The sequence below is a fragment of the Nymphalis io genome, chromosome 16 (genome assembly GCF_905147045.1).
Source record: "Nymphalis io chromosome 16, ilAglIoxx1.1, whole genome shotgun sequence".
In the NCBI taxonomy this organism is placed as follows: Eukaryota; Metazoa; Arthropoda; class Insecta; order Lepidoptera; family Nymphalidae; genus Nymphalis; species Nymphalis io.
In genome coordinates this window covers 12234077-12254263 of record NC_065903.1, presented here as the reverse complement: position 1 = coordinate 12254263, position 20187 = coordinate 12234077, and the positions used below count along the sequence as shown (strand labels likewise).

Below are 20187 nucleotides of genomic sequence, written 5' to 3'. Positions count from 1 at the left end.
TAGGATCTCCTACATCAATACATGAAAACTTGTTTTACTAACATTGAACATTTATTATTTTTAGACTAAACAATTATTTCTATTGTTATACTTAGAAGACAGTCACAAAAAAGAATTACTTTTAAAATAGTGAAGACGATGAGTATGGACGACTCTAATTATGAATTTCTCTATCGATGTTTCTCGTTTCTATTTCTATGGAGCCTTACGTAATAGGACTGGATTTAATAAAATTTTATATTTCATACATTTAAAGTTATTAAATAGGTGATGTAGACATTTAATGATTTTCACGAATAATTTTAAACATTTAATGAGCGCACCGAATTATTTCTTGTAATATACGATTGAGAGTTATTTTTCTTAAATATTTTTAGCTGCGAAACCAATTATTATTATTAATGATATTTCAATGACCACTCTTGAGAAACAAGCTCGCATCAAAGGTTTTAAAGATACATTTAAATATATAGTAATAAGATAAGAGTACGTTTTCATGTTAACAAGTGACGTGTTAACGAATGAATAATCCCATTAAACTATGAATGAGTGAACATAATTCGACGATTTTTTTTAATGAGGTCGAATGGTTAAGTTTTTATGCTTTATGACGAAATGATGTCGTTTTCGACCGTAAACAGGTCAAAGCATTTTTTTTACTTTTTTCTTTTTTTATGCACATAGCACATTCTTTGTCTGTGGTCTAAGTATCCGTAAGTAGATATTCGATCCTACAGTTCGTAAGCCGTACTAGTAAGGAAACAATAAAGTCTAATCTAAACATTTCGGTCTGCCGCGATCTCATAACCGGATCGCTTCAGAATTTAAGGAGCTCGATTCTCAACGTATTGTATAGAATGACGTAATATATATGTATATATGTATGTATATTTATTTTCTGGGAAATAAACCGAAACACCGACGCTTGACGTACTGGTAAATTTAAGGGTGAAAAATCGAGCCTCGTCATGAAATAAGAATAAAATTCGATTCTCGGTTCCGAAATCGTATCGAAGTCGGATATGAAACTCGGCAATCTATCTCCGACGGAGTCCGGATGACGGCTGTCTGCCGTCCGGTCCGGTCCGGTCGCCCGGCGGGAGCGCGGGCCGCACGGCGCGGGCGTCCGGCGCCGGGCTGCGGTGCGGGGGAGGGGCCGGCGCGGCCGAAGGCGCCTTCACACCCACGCCATCCAGCCCTCGTACATCAGGCACAGGTTCTCTGCGCTAGTCGCTTCCGATATAATGTAGTCCACCTGCGGCGACGCGCTGGGCTCGGCGCGCTCGGGCCGGCGGCGCGCGGGCCCGGCGCGCGCCTCGAGCTTCAGGCGCACGCGCTTCCACACGCCGGCGCCCGTCGCGCTGCGCTGCTCGCCCGCTGCGGGGGGGGGGGCGGTCAGTACTGCGCGGACGTGCACGGGAGCGGGCCGACGGCCGATACGTACCATGCCTCGCGGGCGCCCGCGCGCCCAGTGCGGGCTGGCGTGTTAGTCTCCGAGCGCTCTCTGAGCCGCCCGGCAATCTGAAAGTTAACATTTCAGTAATTATTTAATTCAAATGACGTTCTTTTATTTTCAATCGATTTCAGAGGACGATTTCTAGACCTGTTCGCTCGCTCCCGTTCTTACATACGTTTCGAATGAATTATTTTTATTTATTTTATTTTATCAAATATAACGTTATATATTAAGAAATATATTGTCTCATTGCATGTATAAAAATATTGAAAAAAAAAATCATGATTTTATAATCCTAGTATTATCGATATGGTGGAAAGTCAATAGGGGTACAAACTCGAGCAGCATCTGCAGCAGTGCCGGCAGTGCGTCGCGCAGCAGCTCCGCGTGCGCGAGCACGGCCCGCACGCGCGCCTCGCCGTCGGGCTCCGCCATCGCCGCGCTCAGCGAGTCCGACGCGCTGCGCCACGCCGACGAGAACTCCTGCGCCGGACTCTCGCCCTGGAAACGCAGGCCGACGGGCACGGAGCGATCGTTCTTCAAATTACAGCTACCCGAAACACATTCGGCGCGCGAGGGAGGGCCACTCACGTCCTGCAGCCGCAGCAGCGCCCGCAGCGGGCCCGCCAGCTCCACGTGCAGCGCGTCGCGCGCGCCGTCGGCGGAGCGCAGCGCGGCGGCGGCGGCGCGCACGGCGCCCGCCGCGCGGGACACGCGGGCCGCCGCCGCCGCGCGCGCCGCGCCCAGCGCGCCCGCCGCCTCGCGCACCAGCGCCGACACGTTGCCCACCTGCGGCCCACGGGGGTCTTCAGAATATGCAGCGAGCGGCCCGAGGTAAAAATGCTTTTCGCCGATTCTCGTTTTAAAAATATGAGAACTTTTTCATTATTTAATATTAATAAAAGACGGGGATCGGTGAAACTTCGAGGCGTCGGGCGCAGGATTCGATCACGGTACCCATTGCGCATCGATGTTCCCCTCGGGATGGAGCATCTCCATGAGCGACTCCTCCACCGGCGACACTTCCAGCGAGTACTTCTGCGCGAGCGTGCAAGCCTGAAATTAAAAAACCGATCGTCAGCCTCGGACCGGCCGCGAGACGGAATCGCGCGAGAGGCCCCGACGAGTGACTCGGCGGGCCGTCGCGGCGGCAGGCCGGGCCGTACCTTCTCCCAGTGCGCGAGCGCCGTGCGCGCCGTGCGCGCGTTGCGGGCGGCGCGGGCGGCGCGGGCGGCGCGCGCGGCGGGCGCGGCGGACAGCGCCAGCGCGGCGCGCGCGTGCGGCGCCAGCGCGGCGCCCGCCGCCGCCAGCCGCCGCGCGCGCGCGCTGCGGGCCGCCCAGCCCGCCTCCAGCGCGCGCACCACGCCGCGCAGCGCGGGGTTGGCGCCCGCGCCCCACTTCAGCCTGGACGGGTGAGCGGACACTTGAGAATTACTGATTATCTGTCGATCGAGATGTATCACGAGCACGTAGTGACACGATCGCGTCTCTGTGTAGTCGGTCCGGTGTCTCCGGCCCCGTACCGTTGGTGCGCCGCGGTGACGAGCGCCTGCGAGCGCTCCAGCGCTGCGGTGAGTCTCTCGAGCGCCGCGGACAGCTCGCGAGCGCGACGGGACAGGGGCCCGCTCGGGTCCTGGGAGCTGTTCAGCACTTGCACCTGAAAACGTTTATTTTAATCATGTATTAATATGTACTTTTTATTATGGATTCAGTTAAAACGATTACGAAGATGTTCTTGTGATCGATTTCGGTCATAGCGGTCAATTTTAAGAGGGATCATCAGCCACCTCCGGATATATTGCAGCACAGGGGCGCTCTCTATTCTGTCGCATTCACAATCCGATGAGACGGCAATCCGACTCGTTCGAAGAAAGTTTAGGTGCGGGCCCGTAGGTTTTACGGGAGCGCACACATTTCCAACCTCCAGATTCTAGACTGCCACTGAGAATTTTTCGACAGAAAATCCCAATATTTTTTTATCGGCCCCGACTGACCCAGCAACGAGTCGGTCGGTAACAAGCCGACGGTTACATTTTTTTTATACTATGAGTAAAATTTAACATTAAAGTGAGCAATACCAATCGACACAAATTTAACTTCTCGCTGCCGACCACTCGAGACACTCGACCGAAAAGCAAAGTTGGCCGGCGTACCTCGGCGTGCAGGTGCGCGTGCGCGGCGGCCCGCAGGCGCGCGGCGCGGGCGGCGGCGCGCGCGCGCTCGGCCGAGCGCGCGGCCCGCGCGGCGCGCAGCAGGCGGGCGCGCGCGGCCCGCAGCGCGCCGCCCAGCGCGCCCGCGCGCTCGCGCCCGCGCCCGCCCGCGCGCGCGCGCGCCTTCTCGCACAGCGACTCCAGCGACACGCTCCACGACGCGCCTGCGGTGGGATGTGATCGTTGATGTGATGCGATCGGATGAGTTGCGGTCGGGCGACCGGAGCGGTGCCCCTCCTCCGTCTCGTTTCCCGGCTGACCCCGAATTCGGTTCGACGTGAGCGTGAAATCGTTTGGGACGTTTTTCCCGTTCCGATTTTTTTATTTTAATTAATTTCGCTCGGTGGGGGCCTCGTGCGAGCCCGCCCGGGTAGGTCCCCCCGGATATCGTCCGACGACCCGCCGACGGGTGTAGTTGTGTTCCGGCTCGAAGGGTGAGTGAGCCGGTGTAGATCCGAGCACGTGACCGACGGCATCTCAGTTCCCGAATTTGGTGGCGCATTGGCGATGCAGGAAGTGGTTAATGTTTCTTACATGGATTTATGTCTATGAGCGATGGTGACCATTTAACATTAGGCGACCCATGCACCCCTCGGAAGGCGGCCCTTCCTACATTATAAGATAATTGATCCCAGTGATCCATTTCTCTCCGATCATAGAGCTCATTTCTACAGCTTTCTAAGTTTGTCATTCAAATTTTCATTTTCTTCTAATATTTTATGAGTAATGGATTAAATAAGTCATTTTAAATATATCATGTAACCTAAATTCCGTCTGTGTGCTATTATGACGTAAATCTAATAACCTATTTCCTTCTGTTCGACCTCGGCATGGAGGTCCAGCCTGGCTCGCCGCAGCAGCAGACACAAAACCGAGGCCAGAGCCTTCGAGTGCACACCGAGGAAGCACCGGGAGACGTACTCGGCTGTAAATCTGAAACCAAAATAAATTATTTGATGACTTTCTGATATTTTTTCAAAAATTCAATTTTTTTTTGTTTCTGTGACTTATGCCCAAATCATGTTATACATTATCTGTGGTTACACACATTAATTAGTCCTTAAAAAAAAACTCCAATTGATAAAAATATCATTCAAAAATGAATTCGTCTTTTCTAGTAAATATTAAGTAGAATTTCTAGTAATTATTAAGTAAATAGTAATTATTGTGAAACTATTGCCAATGGAACGGTATAAATTAAGAAGTTATACGAATGATCACGCGAACCGTGACCGAAGTTTGCAGACGCTGAAATTAGTGTTAGAAAAACATTCAGGTTGGTTTATTATTTAATGAAAACTTTTCGTAGCGTAATTAGGAACGAATGTAAATCTTGGTGGAAAATTTAATTAGTATATCATCCTAAAAATAATATTGAAATTAGGTTGTAAGAAAGTTTTCAAGGTATATAAAAAGATTAATATTAATGATCCTTCTGAACGGAGCTGGCAACGGCGGCCTACGCGACGGAGATTATCCAGCTGCTCACGAGATCTTATAATGCATAAGTATGTACGCAAACTTATGAAGAGATGGGACGGCAATTTGACACGACTGGAGAAGTTTTAAGATCAATCAGAAAATCCGTAGGGGATTTTGCATGAATTTATTGACAAAAAAATACAATCACTATTGGCCCGACCTATTAAGAAAACCAAAACCAATTGATAAGCCAGCCACTTTGTTGCCGAAGCTGCTAAATAAATATGAATTATACATCTATGACAGTTGAGCAGCGTAGTGGAATAAGTAAGTATAAATTCTCTTTGAGAGGAAAGGGTGCATTTAAAAGCTGGTCTTGCCAAGGTGTCAATAAAGTATTCAAGTGAATTTTTGTCGGTTATACTCGATGGAATTTAAGTTACGAACCGATTTGAACCTGTTTTAATTAATCTCATAGAATGACCTCCAAAGGTTTGTGCAAGAATACTTCGGCAAATTTATTGTCGTTTAAAGATTTGCATTCAACAAAAAAAATGAAGAGTTTCACATCTATAAAAATGGAATGTGTAGTTGAGATGAAAAGAAAATATCAAGTGAAAAAATTAAGATGTTACCTTTTAACGGGCTTGCAAAGCGCGTTCTCGTCCTGCAGCCCGAGCGGAGCGGGCGAGGCGGCGGCGGTCGCAGTGGCGGCGGTAGCGGCGGCGGTAGCGGCGGCGGTAGCGGCGGCGGTAGCGGCGACGGCGACGGCAGGCGGGCCGCCGCGGAAGGCGCAGGCGAGCTGTGCGCACAGAGCGAACACCTCGGCCACGGTCTGTATGCGGCGCACTATGAAGATATCCTCGAGGACGGAACGAAGCGTGGGACTCTGCATCGCCGCCTGGAACATGTTTTCAAAATTACTCTTAACTGACTCGTTACTGGTCTCGCGTTTATAATATTTTGTGCAATAACTTTTATTTTCTATTAGGTTACGATTTAAATGTTGAACAAATATAAGCCGTAAAGATTGATTTTTTGGAAAATCTGGCGGCATCCGACTCACCGACATATGCATGGCGTCGTTGATGTGGTCGATCTTCCGCCACGCGGGCGGCACGGGCGCGGCGAAGGTGTCGGCCAGCTCGCGCGCGCGCAGCTCGACGGCCGCGAACAGCCCGTTGAAGCCCATGAGCAGCATGCGGCCGGCCGACTGGCTCTCGCTCTCCACCGGCGACGACAGCAGCTTCTCGTAGCGGGACCGCAGCTCCGCGGCCACGATTTGGGCGCCGGTCGCTGGGGACTTCGATCAAACGTACCCTTGTATCGATCGGTTTAAGATTTAACAAAAATTGCGGACGTTCATGCGGACACTTCGCACTTTCTTACCTCCATATCCATGACTATATATCTGAAATGCATTTCCAGCTGCGTCAGAAGTTCGTTGAGAGGTATCGGAGTGGTCATGATCACTTTGTTTAGTTCGTTAATCATCAGCAGCGTGGAAGGTTCCTCGGAGTGCACTTTCTTCAGAGCTTCAGGTAAAATAATTGTACTGAAATTATAATTCAGTTGTACTAAATCAGCTAACAGTAGATTTGCATTTCTCACGCATTCTACAGCCACTGGTAGAGCGGCATCCTCAGTTGAAGCCGACTGAAGGGGCAGCAATGAAAGGAGCTCGACCGCTTGCATAGAGAGTGAGCTCATGTCGTCGAGGAACCATTCTCCTTCTCGTGATGTCAAGTCCACTAGACAGTCTCCTGCACTTTGGGCTCCATTCTCCAACATCAAATATCGCCTGTTCAAGTTACAGAGCAGGCCGACCACGACTACCTCCAAAGACGCCGTAGCACCTTCTTCTGTTCGCACCCAGTTACTGATATTGTTTTTAGCTTCCTTGTAGGCTTCTTGCGCTAAAACTACTGCATCGGAACCACCTTCCGCTTTAAGTCTTTCAAGGCATTTGTTGAGGACCGCCGTCGCTTCGGTATTGATTTGTTGTAATCGATAATTGTATGCAATTATTTGTTGCGTGTCACCAGTAGCATTTTCAGCGTTTACTAAAGCAACTACTTGATTGGAAACTTCCCTGCAAACTTCTGGTGATTTACTTTCTAATGCGGCAGCCAGATATTTACGGAACATCATTATACGATGGTACTCGGTCTGGCTCTGGGGATAATACTGCGAAACAGCGACGTATTGTGTTAAAAGTTCCAAGCAAGATTTGACGAGTTGATTCGTCTGTTGAATACTTTGATTTAACTCAAGTTCCGCCTGCTCGCATTGAGAGATCATTGAACTTTGGCCAGCATTTGTCAAAAACTCTTTTATATGTTCAAATATGGGTTCTTCTACTTCTTTTTCTTCATTTGGTCCTGAGAATTCTCGGACCCAAGCCATCAATTGAGGCCCATTTAGAACTTCATTCGTTTTTGCAAAGCTATCTATTTGAGTGTCAAAATCATTTAGAATTTTTACAAGTGCTTTCATTGAGTCCTCGACAGCGTTTTTGGCTTGTTTGTACGAAGTATATTTTTGAGATATTGCGTAAAGCGGGTGGTTACTAAGATTATTTCCGAAAGCTTCGATCTCTTTGATGAGCGCCATCTGTTGTTGACACATTTGAAGCTTTTCCTCAACGGCTTTAAGTTCTTCGTTTTCTTCTAACCATTTCTCAGCACTCTCTTTGACTTCAGGAAGTATCGCCAAAAGTTGATCGCTGAAATGAAGTAAAGGTAAAATACATTAGAATTTGTTGGGGTTTCGGCGAATATTTAAAGTCGAATTTTATTCAAGTCATTAATAATTCAGAGTGTTTGGGGAACATTTTAGTCAGAGCTCCGTTTATATAATTATATTATTTACAGTTATCTTACGTTAACATAGACTCGTGTACATATATAATACTGTATGTAATTAAACAGACTTTAATCGAAAAGTCGCGGGTTATAATATAGAAGATATTATAATATGAGAAGCTGTATTTTCATTAATTCACAGCGCAAATGAAATACGTTTCTTTTACCAGCAATAGTATACTAAAACTTCTTTTTAAAGAATTAAATTTTGAATGTTTTGTATAAAAATATCTAATAAAAAAACATAACAATTTAAAAAAAAAGGAAATATTTAAGCCTCCATAAAGCCGCGATCTTGTAATGGGAAAATATACAAATTCAGTATGGTAATAACGTGTGCTATAAATATTTTCGTTGAGAGCCTGTCACTGTGTTATCACCGCGTGCGTATTCTCAGTCGAGTGGAAACTGACTCGTAAAGATACGTCGCTTGTATTTATTGCTTCCCTAAATACTTGAAAGTGAGGGGGTTAGGGAGTCATGTTTTGTTCGTAACCCATTATTTCTGCTATAATCTAACTGTCAGTGAAGCGAAAACTTACACACACTTTACTCGCGATAGCAAATATAAAAAAGGAAAAAAGGCGTATATTTTTATTTTTAGCTTTTATCAATATTAAATAATTCGAAAATAAGTTAACAAAGTATGGCTGAAAAGACTTCTTATGAATTTAGAACTAGTACAAATTTTAACATCTCTATTATATTATAGAACGACAGGTCACCTTAGTCAATAGACACGAATTGTGCAAGAAGTATAATCCACTCCAAGCTGGCCTAAGACCTAACATCTCAGATGTTATATCCCTTAAAACCTGAAACTAAACTAGCTTACTAAGCCTTCGAACTGAAACACAAAAATACGGCGTATTTATGTTTGGCAGAAGAACCTAGATGGGTCTTTACAAAGCCCAATCAGTAGTAACATCAGGCACACAATAACGGTACACTCTTACCCTTATTATACCATTTCTTCCATATCATTGAAACAAAGCAAGACTCTGACGTGATCGCAGGTTCGATTCCGACCTCTTGGGCTATACAAACAATGTAACAGACCATTATTATACCACAGACAGGCAAAGGCCACCTCTCCTCATAGAAATAAGGTTTGGAGCTTATTTAAGCACATGAGAACTCAGTGGTGCTTGTACGTTTTATTCATAATAGAAAGTATTCTTACCGTGCTATCGTGATTAAAAAAAAAAAAAAATATGTATCTATATAGCACACATATTATACTATATTTATATATACATAAATTTAATATTATTGATATTTTTTATAGTTTTAATATTACTTATATATTTATTATTATTATTCTTACATAGTCTACTTAAAATTACCTATATTTTTCTTTCTATAAAGTTTACAACAATGTTTTAAGAACACGCTATTAACCGTGGGTGGAACGCTGTCTGTAAACCGTAGCCAGGCATACACGACACCAGCTTGCTTAGTGTGGTACCACCGGAAATACAATTATGATGTCGTTTCAGCAAACAAACCAGCTATTGTATCAAGTGTGTAATATTTTGCTGTCAAATAAATTATTTTTGATTTTTTTGATTCATGTGTTTTCTAGGCTTCGACTATTGTCTTACACAAGTTTTATCATTAGCCGGAGTTGTAATATACAACCATAAAATATGGTATTTTGAGTCGCTTTCAAGTTGGATTTTTTTTTCTATTGTATCATCTAAAAATAGTATCGTCAGCAACGAGTACAATACTTCAAGGCGACATCATCGAGATGTTGGCATTATTTTATTTAGATATGCAATAAATTGTAATAAAGTGACATAATTGCCGCAATAAATAATAATTTTGCTTCAATTAAACGATTTATATAAGTAAGTAAAACCATGTACTCTCGCACCTATGTTAGATAATTAGTTAACAAAATGAAGTAATTACCTAAGCTGGGATCATTATATGTTTACACAAAATATAAGCGAATATTACCACTCGTTACCATAAATCAGTTCCCCGCGTTTCATAGCCACATAACTTATTTTAGGCCTTACGTGACTTCCGTGGCCGTATGCCTCAGCTCGCGCACTCGCACGGCGAGCATGGCGCGGGCGGCGCGCACGTGCCTCGCGCCGCGCCGCCTGCGCCCGCCGCCCCACTCCACGAGCGGGTCGTACACGAACGCCTCCAGGAGAGTCAGCAGTGTTTCACGACCGCGACGCATCGTACGGAGCACGTGTTCACATGCGAGCCGGAATATGCCCTGTAGGAAAACACGATTATTATTAATATATTATATATTACAATATTTATTTACCAATACTACTATATATAGCCGAGATGGCCTAGTGGGTAGAACGCGCGAAGCTCTGAACCTTCTCCTCAAAAGGGAGAGGAGGCCTTAGCCCGGCAGTGGGACATTAATAGGCTGTTACTGTACTGTACTATATAAAATTTAACAATCTGTTTATTTGACTGATTTGAAAAAAACTTTTCTGCGTTCAATAGCACTTATATTGGTTTAGACTCGGAATACTCTTGGATTATATAAGACCACGCTTCGACCCACGGAGGCGGAGCAATAATATTCAACGAAGGTACCCACGTAAAGCAGCGTGAATAAGCATAATAATAATGATTAAATAAATAATGTAACAGACGACGTATTATTATCCTTTATGCATATCTATAGTTATTTTTATTATTTGAGTATAGTACACTGAAATTTTTATGACTTTATGTATCCGACACACGCAGGTTTCTCCGACCACCGAGCACGGAGTTAGTAAAAAAAAATTATAAACGCATAATAAAGTACAACGGTACTTATCCGGATTCAATCCCATAATAATCTTCGAGTATTTTATAATTTACTGATTACTTTTATTAAAGTAAAATACTGAGTTCCTCCAATTAACTAAGTACCTAGTAACAAAAAGAAATACATAAACAAATAAAGTAACGTTGCGTGTAATATACTTAGAATAGCATAGATAGTAGTTATGATAACGCGTCAATGCAATATTAAAGTTTTTTATTTATCTTTGGTCCTGTGGTTGAAACACGCCGTATAAAATATCCGCAGAGCGGGAGCGTGAGAACAGCGACCCGCTTCGCCGAAGAAGACCGGGGAGAAGACTTCGGCGCTATGCACACCTTCTCCTACCGCCGTAAGTGTCGCCGGGGCTAGGTGGTCTCTGTACCCTGAGAACCCCTTAGAATTTGGAGGCCTGCTGAGGCGAGCCCACTGTCGGGACGTCACGGTACTATACGCAATCGATCTCGTGGCGTCCCCCGAAAAGACGGTGTGGGTGTCGCTGGTTTTTTAGTGGGTATTCCGGCTCCTTTAGCGTCGGCGAGCCCCACATACCCCCCCCCCCCACTTCATGTGGGGGAAACGAGTAAATGCGTTTTTCCAGCGAAAAAAGAAGGCCGTCTATAATATAGCAATGTATCTATAACAAAACAAGGAAATGTTTCATGAGTTAAGTTTTAATTGAGCATGTACCGGTGTTATAAATAAATAAGTAACGTCAGATAACTTTTGTATCGATTTATAGACCGGAATGTATATATTAGAATTTAGGCCAGTGTCGGCTCTAATATCGTGAATCTGATGTAAACGTCTCATCCCAGTGCACTAAGGAAGGCTAATGTAACTGGTCCGCTTTACCGTTTCAATTATAGAGCCTCCATTAGCGATATAGATAACAGACGGTCGCAGTAAATTACGCAAAGTTGAAAAGTGCTGATAATTTATTATAATTACGTTCAAAATAGTTTAGACATAATTGATTTATGAATGGTTATTATATTAAACGAATCGTTATTGGTCATCAGTAACCGATCGTTTTTGAGTTTGGAATAAAGCCGTTTCGAAGGACACACTTCATAACTTACAAAAGATTTTTCTATTATGAGGCGTTTGTCGCCTCGCAGACAATTCTACCGTCCATAAGAAACACGAATCGTTCTTTAATATGATAGCCGGGTATAGATTAAAGTTACGAAATATTTCCTGTGACAGATTTGTTTGTCGGTCAATATGGGCACTTTGAGAAAAATTATCTACTAATTTCGCCCGTCTGTGACGCGGGGAGGTGTTAGATAACCTACATCCTTTATACACCCCTGACAACGTAATGAAAATTTCATGATTGAGAAGTAAGACTTCACGTCTTAACTTCTCAAGCGTTTGTTACACTTACGCTACAAACAAACTTTCGCATTTATAACATTAGTAAGAATTCCTTACAATTTCAATGCGCAGCCAACCGCCAATGGATACTAAAATGTTATGGCTGGAATCACAATACAAATCATTGCTATTAAACGGTAGAATAACGGATGAGTGCGTAGTACCTTCTTATTCGGGTATGCACACTGCTCTGCCACCAGTAGACCCTAAGCTGAACCATCATCGTACTTTTACGTAGCACATTACTAACAGGAATGAAACATTTATTTTTTCTATTGTAAATAAAACTAAAATGTTAATAACGGCGTGACAGGATGGAATGGTTCGGGTCCGGTCTCACGAGACGCGCCCGACCAAGAAATAAAATCTAAATATTATAGAATCAAGGCCTCTGACGTCAATACACTATAATATACATATAACTGTTTTAAATTGCATTGTAAATAATTGCTTAGAATCTAAACAATAAAAGTATTAATGACAAATATTACATTAATAAATTGTAAAAACCTTTATTTCATGCGTATTCTTTGTGTTTCATGTACTGGAAACTCGTGAAAACAAATATAGGACGCCATTTTGAAAAACATTAGCTTGTAGAGTCATTAGTACGGCTTCACCTACAAATGTCATTTAGAAGTTGTTTGGTTAAATAATGCTGTCTTCCTCTTTAGAATGTCAAATCAATGATGAAAGAAGAAAATAAATCATTGCTGAACTAAACGTCCGCTAAACAATAACACGTATGGCCGTAACTACGTAAATTACATGACGTGTAACATAGCTAAGAGGTAAAGTTATTTGGTTGGTTAACATCAGCGCGCACTCTAGAAAGGAAATATCTTTGGCATTCGAGATTTCACGGGAATCTAGGCTCAATGCATGCAACAGACCTGGGCACGGCAAGAGCGATGGAATTCAGCCAGCCATTTAGTACATGCCTTGTGACATTCACTTTAATTGAGGGTTCGCGTGTGATGATGTTAAGAATGTCCACATTTTTATTACCTAACTAGTTTAATTCGGTGGGCTCGCTCGTAGCTTTCAGTTTACTGAGGAAATCGTGTATGTATGTATATAAATACATAGCTATGGTTTCATATAGCTTGTTTGACTACCATGTTATGTTTAATATTTTAGGGCATATATTTATTAAGGTTTTTTAAATCTTCATATATTTTTTGGACGTAGAAACAATTTTCAACGAATATCATTTACAACACAGAAATAATAGTTGAAGTAACGAGTGCTCATTAATTACCATTTACGAAAAACTTTCAAGTGCAGATACAAGTTTAAGAAAGTTTGGACAAAACATATCAGATACTTTGCAACTCGAGTTAGTCTCGTATGTTTAGCTTAAGTTTTTGCTTTGCTTAGCAGCCAATATTAGACCTAAAGTAAGCCTTTGTTAAATGTCACCTTGGTCTAGAGGCTAGTTTATACGGCTGCATATCCCGAGTTCTCGGGTTAATAATTTCGACCGATTATAGAAATAGTTATTGGGTTTTGCTGTTAAGGGTCTCTCAGTGGCAACCCGAAGTTTGAAAATTGCTAACACTTCCGTGTCTCGGCAAGCAAGTAGGCCGCCTACGCCTAGATTGTGTCAGATTATCATACCATTTGAACGAAATCGATTATAAGGCCACATCTATTGCCATCACACGATCATCTACCATTATTCAAAGATATCACATCTGAGATAAAAAACGATACGATTATATACGTTCCGTAGACCGTGACCGAATTCCGCATGATGTATTAGCTTAGTAATTGGTAACACGGATACCTAACCTTCGTTATTAGATTATATTTCATACAATAATAGTACATGTGGCATGTATTGCCTTTTTTTGTTTTTAAAAAGATCTGATATGATGAGGGCAGACGAGAGGAGAATTACAAAAATACATTTTGCGTGCTACGAAACATCATCACGATAGTTATATATTTAAAAACAAAATATAGATACTTAAATAAGAACAATTAATTTTTACATTTCAGTGTTTGTAAACTTTATAATAATAATATACGTCAGTAAACACAGCACGAAACCTTTAATTCTGTAAAATTAAGAAGGGTCGTGCAGGAACGTCTGTATTAAAATAATTAGTAAACCTCGTAGGAGCACAACAATTAGAACGAAATGCGTGTTTGTGTTTTAATTACGTTTTATTACTGGAACGGATAAGCCATTGATACAGGCACAAACATCTTGGTCTTTTGCCAAGTTCTTGACAAAGCCAGTACGTTATAATAAGAACACAAAATAAAAAATACAATTTATATTAAATGAAAAAAAAAACTAATTATAAATTAATTCATATTAAAAATTGCATAATCTGACGCATTCAGAATTAGCAGAATGAATCGTCAAGCCTTGGTGCGATAACTGAAACTACAAGTTTAAATTCTGATAAACGTTGACCTTCTGGTTTTTACAAAACAATTTTGTTTAAAACTTATATGGAAAATGGCATGGCAGACTACCATTGAGAATGGCACAAGTGGAACGGAAGTCAATTTTTTACAAGCGACGTCGCAAGCGTAATCCGAACAAGATTGCGACGTTAAGGCTACCTGAGCCAGCATTTATTTTAATCCGACGGGTCAAGGGTACTAACGAGGTTTAGAAATTAATAGCTACTAATGGCCGGGACGTAAGTCTATAACATCACATTGTATCTGTTATAATGACTCTCGACAGTACAAGAAGCAGAAACGTAAGGTTTGAACTACACACAACTGAATTCAATGAAATAGCTCGAAAGTATATTTTGAACATTTTTAATTCGATATATTATTATTCGAATACGAGTAAGTCCGTCTTATAAACCTTTAATACTTATATTACTTTTAGTTATATTTACCTTGCCTTTTTATTGATGATAAAAATATATAATAATAATAATACTAAAATAAAATAATATTAACATTGGCTTTCAAATATAAGTAAGAAAAACACATTTATTATATAAACGAAATTCTTTTTGTTAATTTTATTCCATATTTAATTCGCATTTTATAATTTATAAAAAAGCCGTACGTGCCATGAAGTTTCAATTTTATTTTGCAATGTATATATTTCATTATCTATCGTAATAAATGTTATTAGTTTAGAATGTATTGACTTTAGGAAACATAAAATTACATCAAGAGATAATTGGATATAGAGTGCTCTTAGAGTCCATCAAGTCCTAAGATATGCAGTCAGCAATCTGCCCATTGTTAGAAGTACTTACAAGTAAGCTAATGATCTGTGCGTACGTGTGAAATACTTTATAAAATTACAAACGCTAAGGATAGTTTTCTGATGAAGAGAACTGAATGTATATATAGTAATTGGATTTTTACTTGTATAGCACACTGGCAAAAAATGTCTTAGAATAAATAAAAAGTTTAACATTTAATAAAAATACCACATAATACTTAATAAAATATATTTTTCCAAAATAACATACTAAACAATTATTTAAATAAACGAAGACTTAAAATATTTTATACACATACAATTATTTAACAAATTCGTTTATACATTTTCGCTACCTTTTCAAAAACTTCCTTTTCACAAGGGAAGAAGTATTCTTTTTCAACTCCTTAAAAATCTTCTTTATACGCCACTTTCGTTTCTCGGTTAAGGAATCTAGAGTTACTGGGTCTACCACTTCTATGGAAGAGGTGTTGAAATTATCCTCACTATCATTTGTGGCGTTGCAATCAGAAATAGAGTCTGTGCTCATAGAATTTAAGCTCATTGAATCTAATTTGTTTGTAGCAGCCATTTTTGATATTGAAATATTAGAAAAGGAATCATTGAGGTCCACATAACTGTCGACTTTTACACGAGATCTTTTCACTGCCTTTAAAAACTCCTCGGAAGAAAACGTCGTGGTGGGTATATCTATCACAGCTGGCAGGCATCGCGATGATTCTTGGTTGGTGTCCAGATCGACAGGAGTTCCCCACTTGCCGTCCAGAGCACGAAATGCGAAAGACAGATGTAAATGAAGATCCATGGCTTGTGATGAGTTATCGTATCCAAGTCAAACTTAATAATGATAACTTTGTTCTAAACGTATGGGATAAATACGCCGATCCCCTCCACTTTTCTAGTAATTAAGGAATTGTGCAATTGGTTATTGTGAATAAGTCATTAAATAAATGAGCGTGACAATGGTAAATATGGTCTTAAGTTATTAACATTAAAGGGTTGGATAATTGTAATCGGTAATTATCAAATTATTAGTAATACTGATTAACTCACTTAATAATTTCGTGAATATATTTAGACCTACTTTTATAATTAGCATATACTTTACAATTATTATACGCAGGACCGACTGGATGCGGAAGGCGGAGGATCGGGAGCTTTGTGCGCACCTTGGGAGAGGCCTATGTCCAGCAGTGTATTACGAAAGGCTGTTGATTGATTGATTGATATTACTAATGATTGTGTGCGCTTTTGATCGTACGCAAACTTAAAAAAACAAATGTGTCAATACGATACGACATTTTGCCCATAACATACTTTTTTTTAAATTATTTATTAGGCAACAAGGCATTGTAGTATTTGTTGAAAGTAAATATAATAAATTCAAAGAATTGCTCTACGAATAAATTCGATGTGACATTGAACTTTATAACTACATAAGAATTAGTATGAATGGGTTAACTCTTGCAACTGAGATTTTAACTAAATACACCGAACCAATTGCACAAACTCAAGAGAATATACCAAATTGTATTCGTTTAATTATAACGTATATTAATTATATATATTTGAGAATGTCACATATTCTGGCTCTTTTAGGTACCTCGGTACCTATCTCTTGTTTTGTAGAAATGATCCAACGACCAACACACATTTATATTTAATAACGTAAAATATATCGGTGTATGCTAGTCTATTATGAAGTACAAAGTTTAAACTATTCATGATCTACGTTGCATTTATTTTTACTTAATATTCCTTGCAGGCTCTCGTGAACTTCACGGTAAAGTTAAAGGAAGAAATTGTAAAATTCCACGTGTACGAAGCGAAAGAGCTGACGTAACGGGGGCGCGTCGTGGATTCCTCGCCCGGGGGATGTCTGCGCATTGAGGAAACTTGTTTACTGGATATAATGTTGAGAATATACTGGAGTTTCTTGATAATTCAAGAAACTCCAATATATTCTCTTCTAGTATCCGTTTTTTTCTTCGTTCGTATTAACGTATGAACGTACGTATTAACGTACGAAGAAAAAAACGGATACTTTACTTTACTTATATATTATATACTATAATATTTATTTATAATTAGAGCCATATCACTCGGGGATAGCGTTACAATTATTATATTCTAACGATATCCCATAAAACCAAAATTTTTCAGGCGTTTAACGGTTGCGTTGGAGTAAATAAACTCACGTACACACATACCCTGACAACATTATAATCTTTTGGACAGTTATATAAAAAGGACTCACTCAGAGAATTTCTTTACAGAAAAACGTAATAACATTTTAACGGTACGACTGAGAATTTGAGATACGAATCGTAACTTGCTTGTCCAACGGAGGCAATATAAATATAATAACAATACTACATAATGTGAAAAACAATAAGCTATATGTAATAACTACTCCTCAAAAGAACAGGAGCCGTTTGACCAGCAGTCCGAAAAAGGTCTAGTCTAGTATATATATAAATATATGTACTAGCTGACCCATGCCCACTTCGTTGGGCGGTAAACATTTTTACTTGTGATGAAATTATGATTGTGGTTCGGTTAGTACTGAGTGCTATGATTTATTTTCTGACTGCCAAAAGGAGGGTTATATATGTATTTGCATTCCAATTTGGCTATATTACCGAGTTTCAAATGAGTGAATGAAATGATTATGATTGAATAAATTATCTTTATTTTAATTGTTCAAAACTTCTCTGTAATTTTATTATTTGATACTAAAATATATTGTCTTTCAAGGGTTCCAACCCGAGATAAGCCAACATACAACTGCCCATGCGAAAAACACTGCTCCTTCAGGTCAATGACCAACCAGAGGGAATGTTTGACCCTGGGACTTATTAATAGTGAGGGTAAATGAGATCTTGACGGGATACTGTAGCTTTTTAAACGGTTTGGGTAAGTCCGTCGAAATCATGGGTATCCGCGGAATATTATCCAGTTGTCCCACTACTGGCCCTGTGAGAATGGTCGCCACAGACAGAGTTTCAACGGAACTCCATAAGTAAGATGATATTAAGGATGCCTTGATGACATCGTTGCGTGTTCCTTTTGTTATTAGAGGCAGAGCATACTGACTGTTGTTCCTATGATACTATCAGTGGTAGCTGAAAGGTGCAGTTTGCTGTTTTCCCATCATTTAATAGAGTTGCAGCAATTCCTGAAGAGGCAACGGCTAGACCATTTTTCCCGGATTGTCCTACTTTTGCCAATACGAAATTAATAAAATTGTCTCGCCTATTTGATATTTTAAATTATCTCTTAAACAATGGAACCAAAAAACATACCGTAAAAAACGAATTTTATCTAAATAGAATTTCCTTGGTGATAAAGCAATTTATTTTTAAATAGATTGACTTTTTGTAAATGAAAAAAGCAATGCAAGAGTTATTACTAATAATGTAATAAGTTATTAACATTAAAGGGTTGGATAATTGTAATCAATTATCCAACCCTTTAATGTTTATAACTTAAGACCATATTTACCATTGTCACGCTCATTTATTTAATGACTTATTCACAATAACTAATAGGACAATTCCTTAATTACTTGAAAAGTGGAGGGGATCGGCGTATTTATCCCATACATTTTGAACAAATTTCCTTGGTGATAAAGCAATTTATTTTTAAATAGATTGACTTTTTGTATATGAAAAAAACCGTCTAATAAAAATATCACTCAATAGATTACGACAAGGTCGCAGTTTCATACCTATGTCGTATTATCTCTTTAACCATTCGTCCAAATAATATGCAGTAAAAGAGAAAAGTCTTTTGTTTTAAGCGCTTGAGGTGATAAGTTTACTTATTTTAATAAGACTTCATAATTGTTGAGATGAGCAATAAACATGACCTAACGATTCAAATTATTTTGTTTGATATAAAAAAAACTCCTTTTTGTGACTTAAATATAAAACTTAGACATATGTTGTCACTGACTTTTGTAGGCATTATCAAGCATAATCGCATTGGCTATAAGCGATGGTTGACATTTCTTACAATGCCAATGTCTAAGGGCGATTGGTGACCACTTACCATCAGGTGGCCCATATGCTCGTCCACCTTCCTATTCTATAAAAAAAAAATCAACTTTTCTCTAGAAGTCAATCATATATCCCTTGTCGTTAAGGCAACGTTCGTAAGAAACGTTTTCGTTCGACCGCTTTTTCTCCGACTTATTTTGCAAATCTGATTACCACGAAAAAGTCTTTTCATTTTTCGGGTTAATATATAGCCTATGACACTCACTAATAATGTGGCTTTTTATTGGTAAAAGAATTTAAATCGGTTCGGTAGAGATCCAGTGATTATCTCCTAAAACCTCACAAACTTAACCTCTTTATCATATTAGTTTAGATATTACTATAGAACGTTTTCGTCACCTAATTATGCATACTAACATACTACGCGGTTATTGTATGCGTCACACAATACGTTATGTATATACATGAATATATTTATGTTTACCTTTACGTAGCTATTCGTATAAAATTGTAACGGAAACGTGTCTGTGCATACATTATATCGAGAAATGTTTAATTATCTGTCTTAATACACGTTATAACTTTAGAAAGTATTGAGTTTAGGAAATATATATAAAACACGCGGAATTGCACGTAATTTCGCATGTAACTTATCCACATACTCGTCCGAAGCGAACAAAGCATTACAGCAATAGATAATTGGATATAGAGCGCTCTTAGAGTCCATCAAGTCCTAAGACATGTAGTTCAGTAAACTGCCCATAGTTACTTAGAAGTACTTATTAGTAAGGTAATGATCTGTGCGTATGTGTGTAATATATTTATGGAAAAAGCAAAATAATTGTAATTGGA

General features: G+C 40.2%; 1 protein-coding gene across 1 annotated transcript in view; it reads right to left on the bottom strand.

The window, feature by feature from the left end:
• Positions 1–682: 682 nt before the first annotated feature.
• Positions 683–20187, bottom strand: part of LOC126774281 (serine/threonine-protein kinase SMG1) — a 132943-nt gene continuing 113438 nt past the window's right edge. Inside the window, exons 2-14 of the mRNA XM_050495720.1 lie at positions 9980–10188; positions 6478–7813; positions 6155–6391; positions 5724–5989; positions 4472–4599; positions 3610–3830; positions 2980–3113; positions 2623–2860; positions 2414–2512; positions 2048–2245; positions 1794–1957; positions 1445–1521; positions 683–1377 (exon numbers count right to left, since the gene is read on the bottom strand). Coding sequence (XP_050351677.1) covers positions 1178–1377; positions 1445–1521; positions 1794–1957; positions 2048–2245; positions 2414–2512; positions 2623–2860; positions 2980–3113; positions 3610–3830; positions 4472–4599; positions 5724–5989; positions 6155–6391; positions 6478–7813; positions 9980–10188 — 3507 coding nt within the window. The 3' untranslated portion in view covers positions 683–1177. The remainder of the gene's footprint in view (positions 1378–1444; positions 1522–1793; positions 1958–2047; positions 2246–2413; positions 2513–2622; positions 2861–2979; positions 3114–3609; positions 3831–4471; positions 4600–5723; positions 5990–6154; positions 6392–6477; positions 7814–9979; positions 10189–20187) is intronic.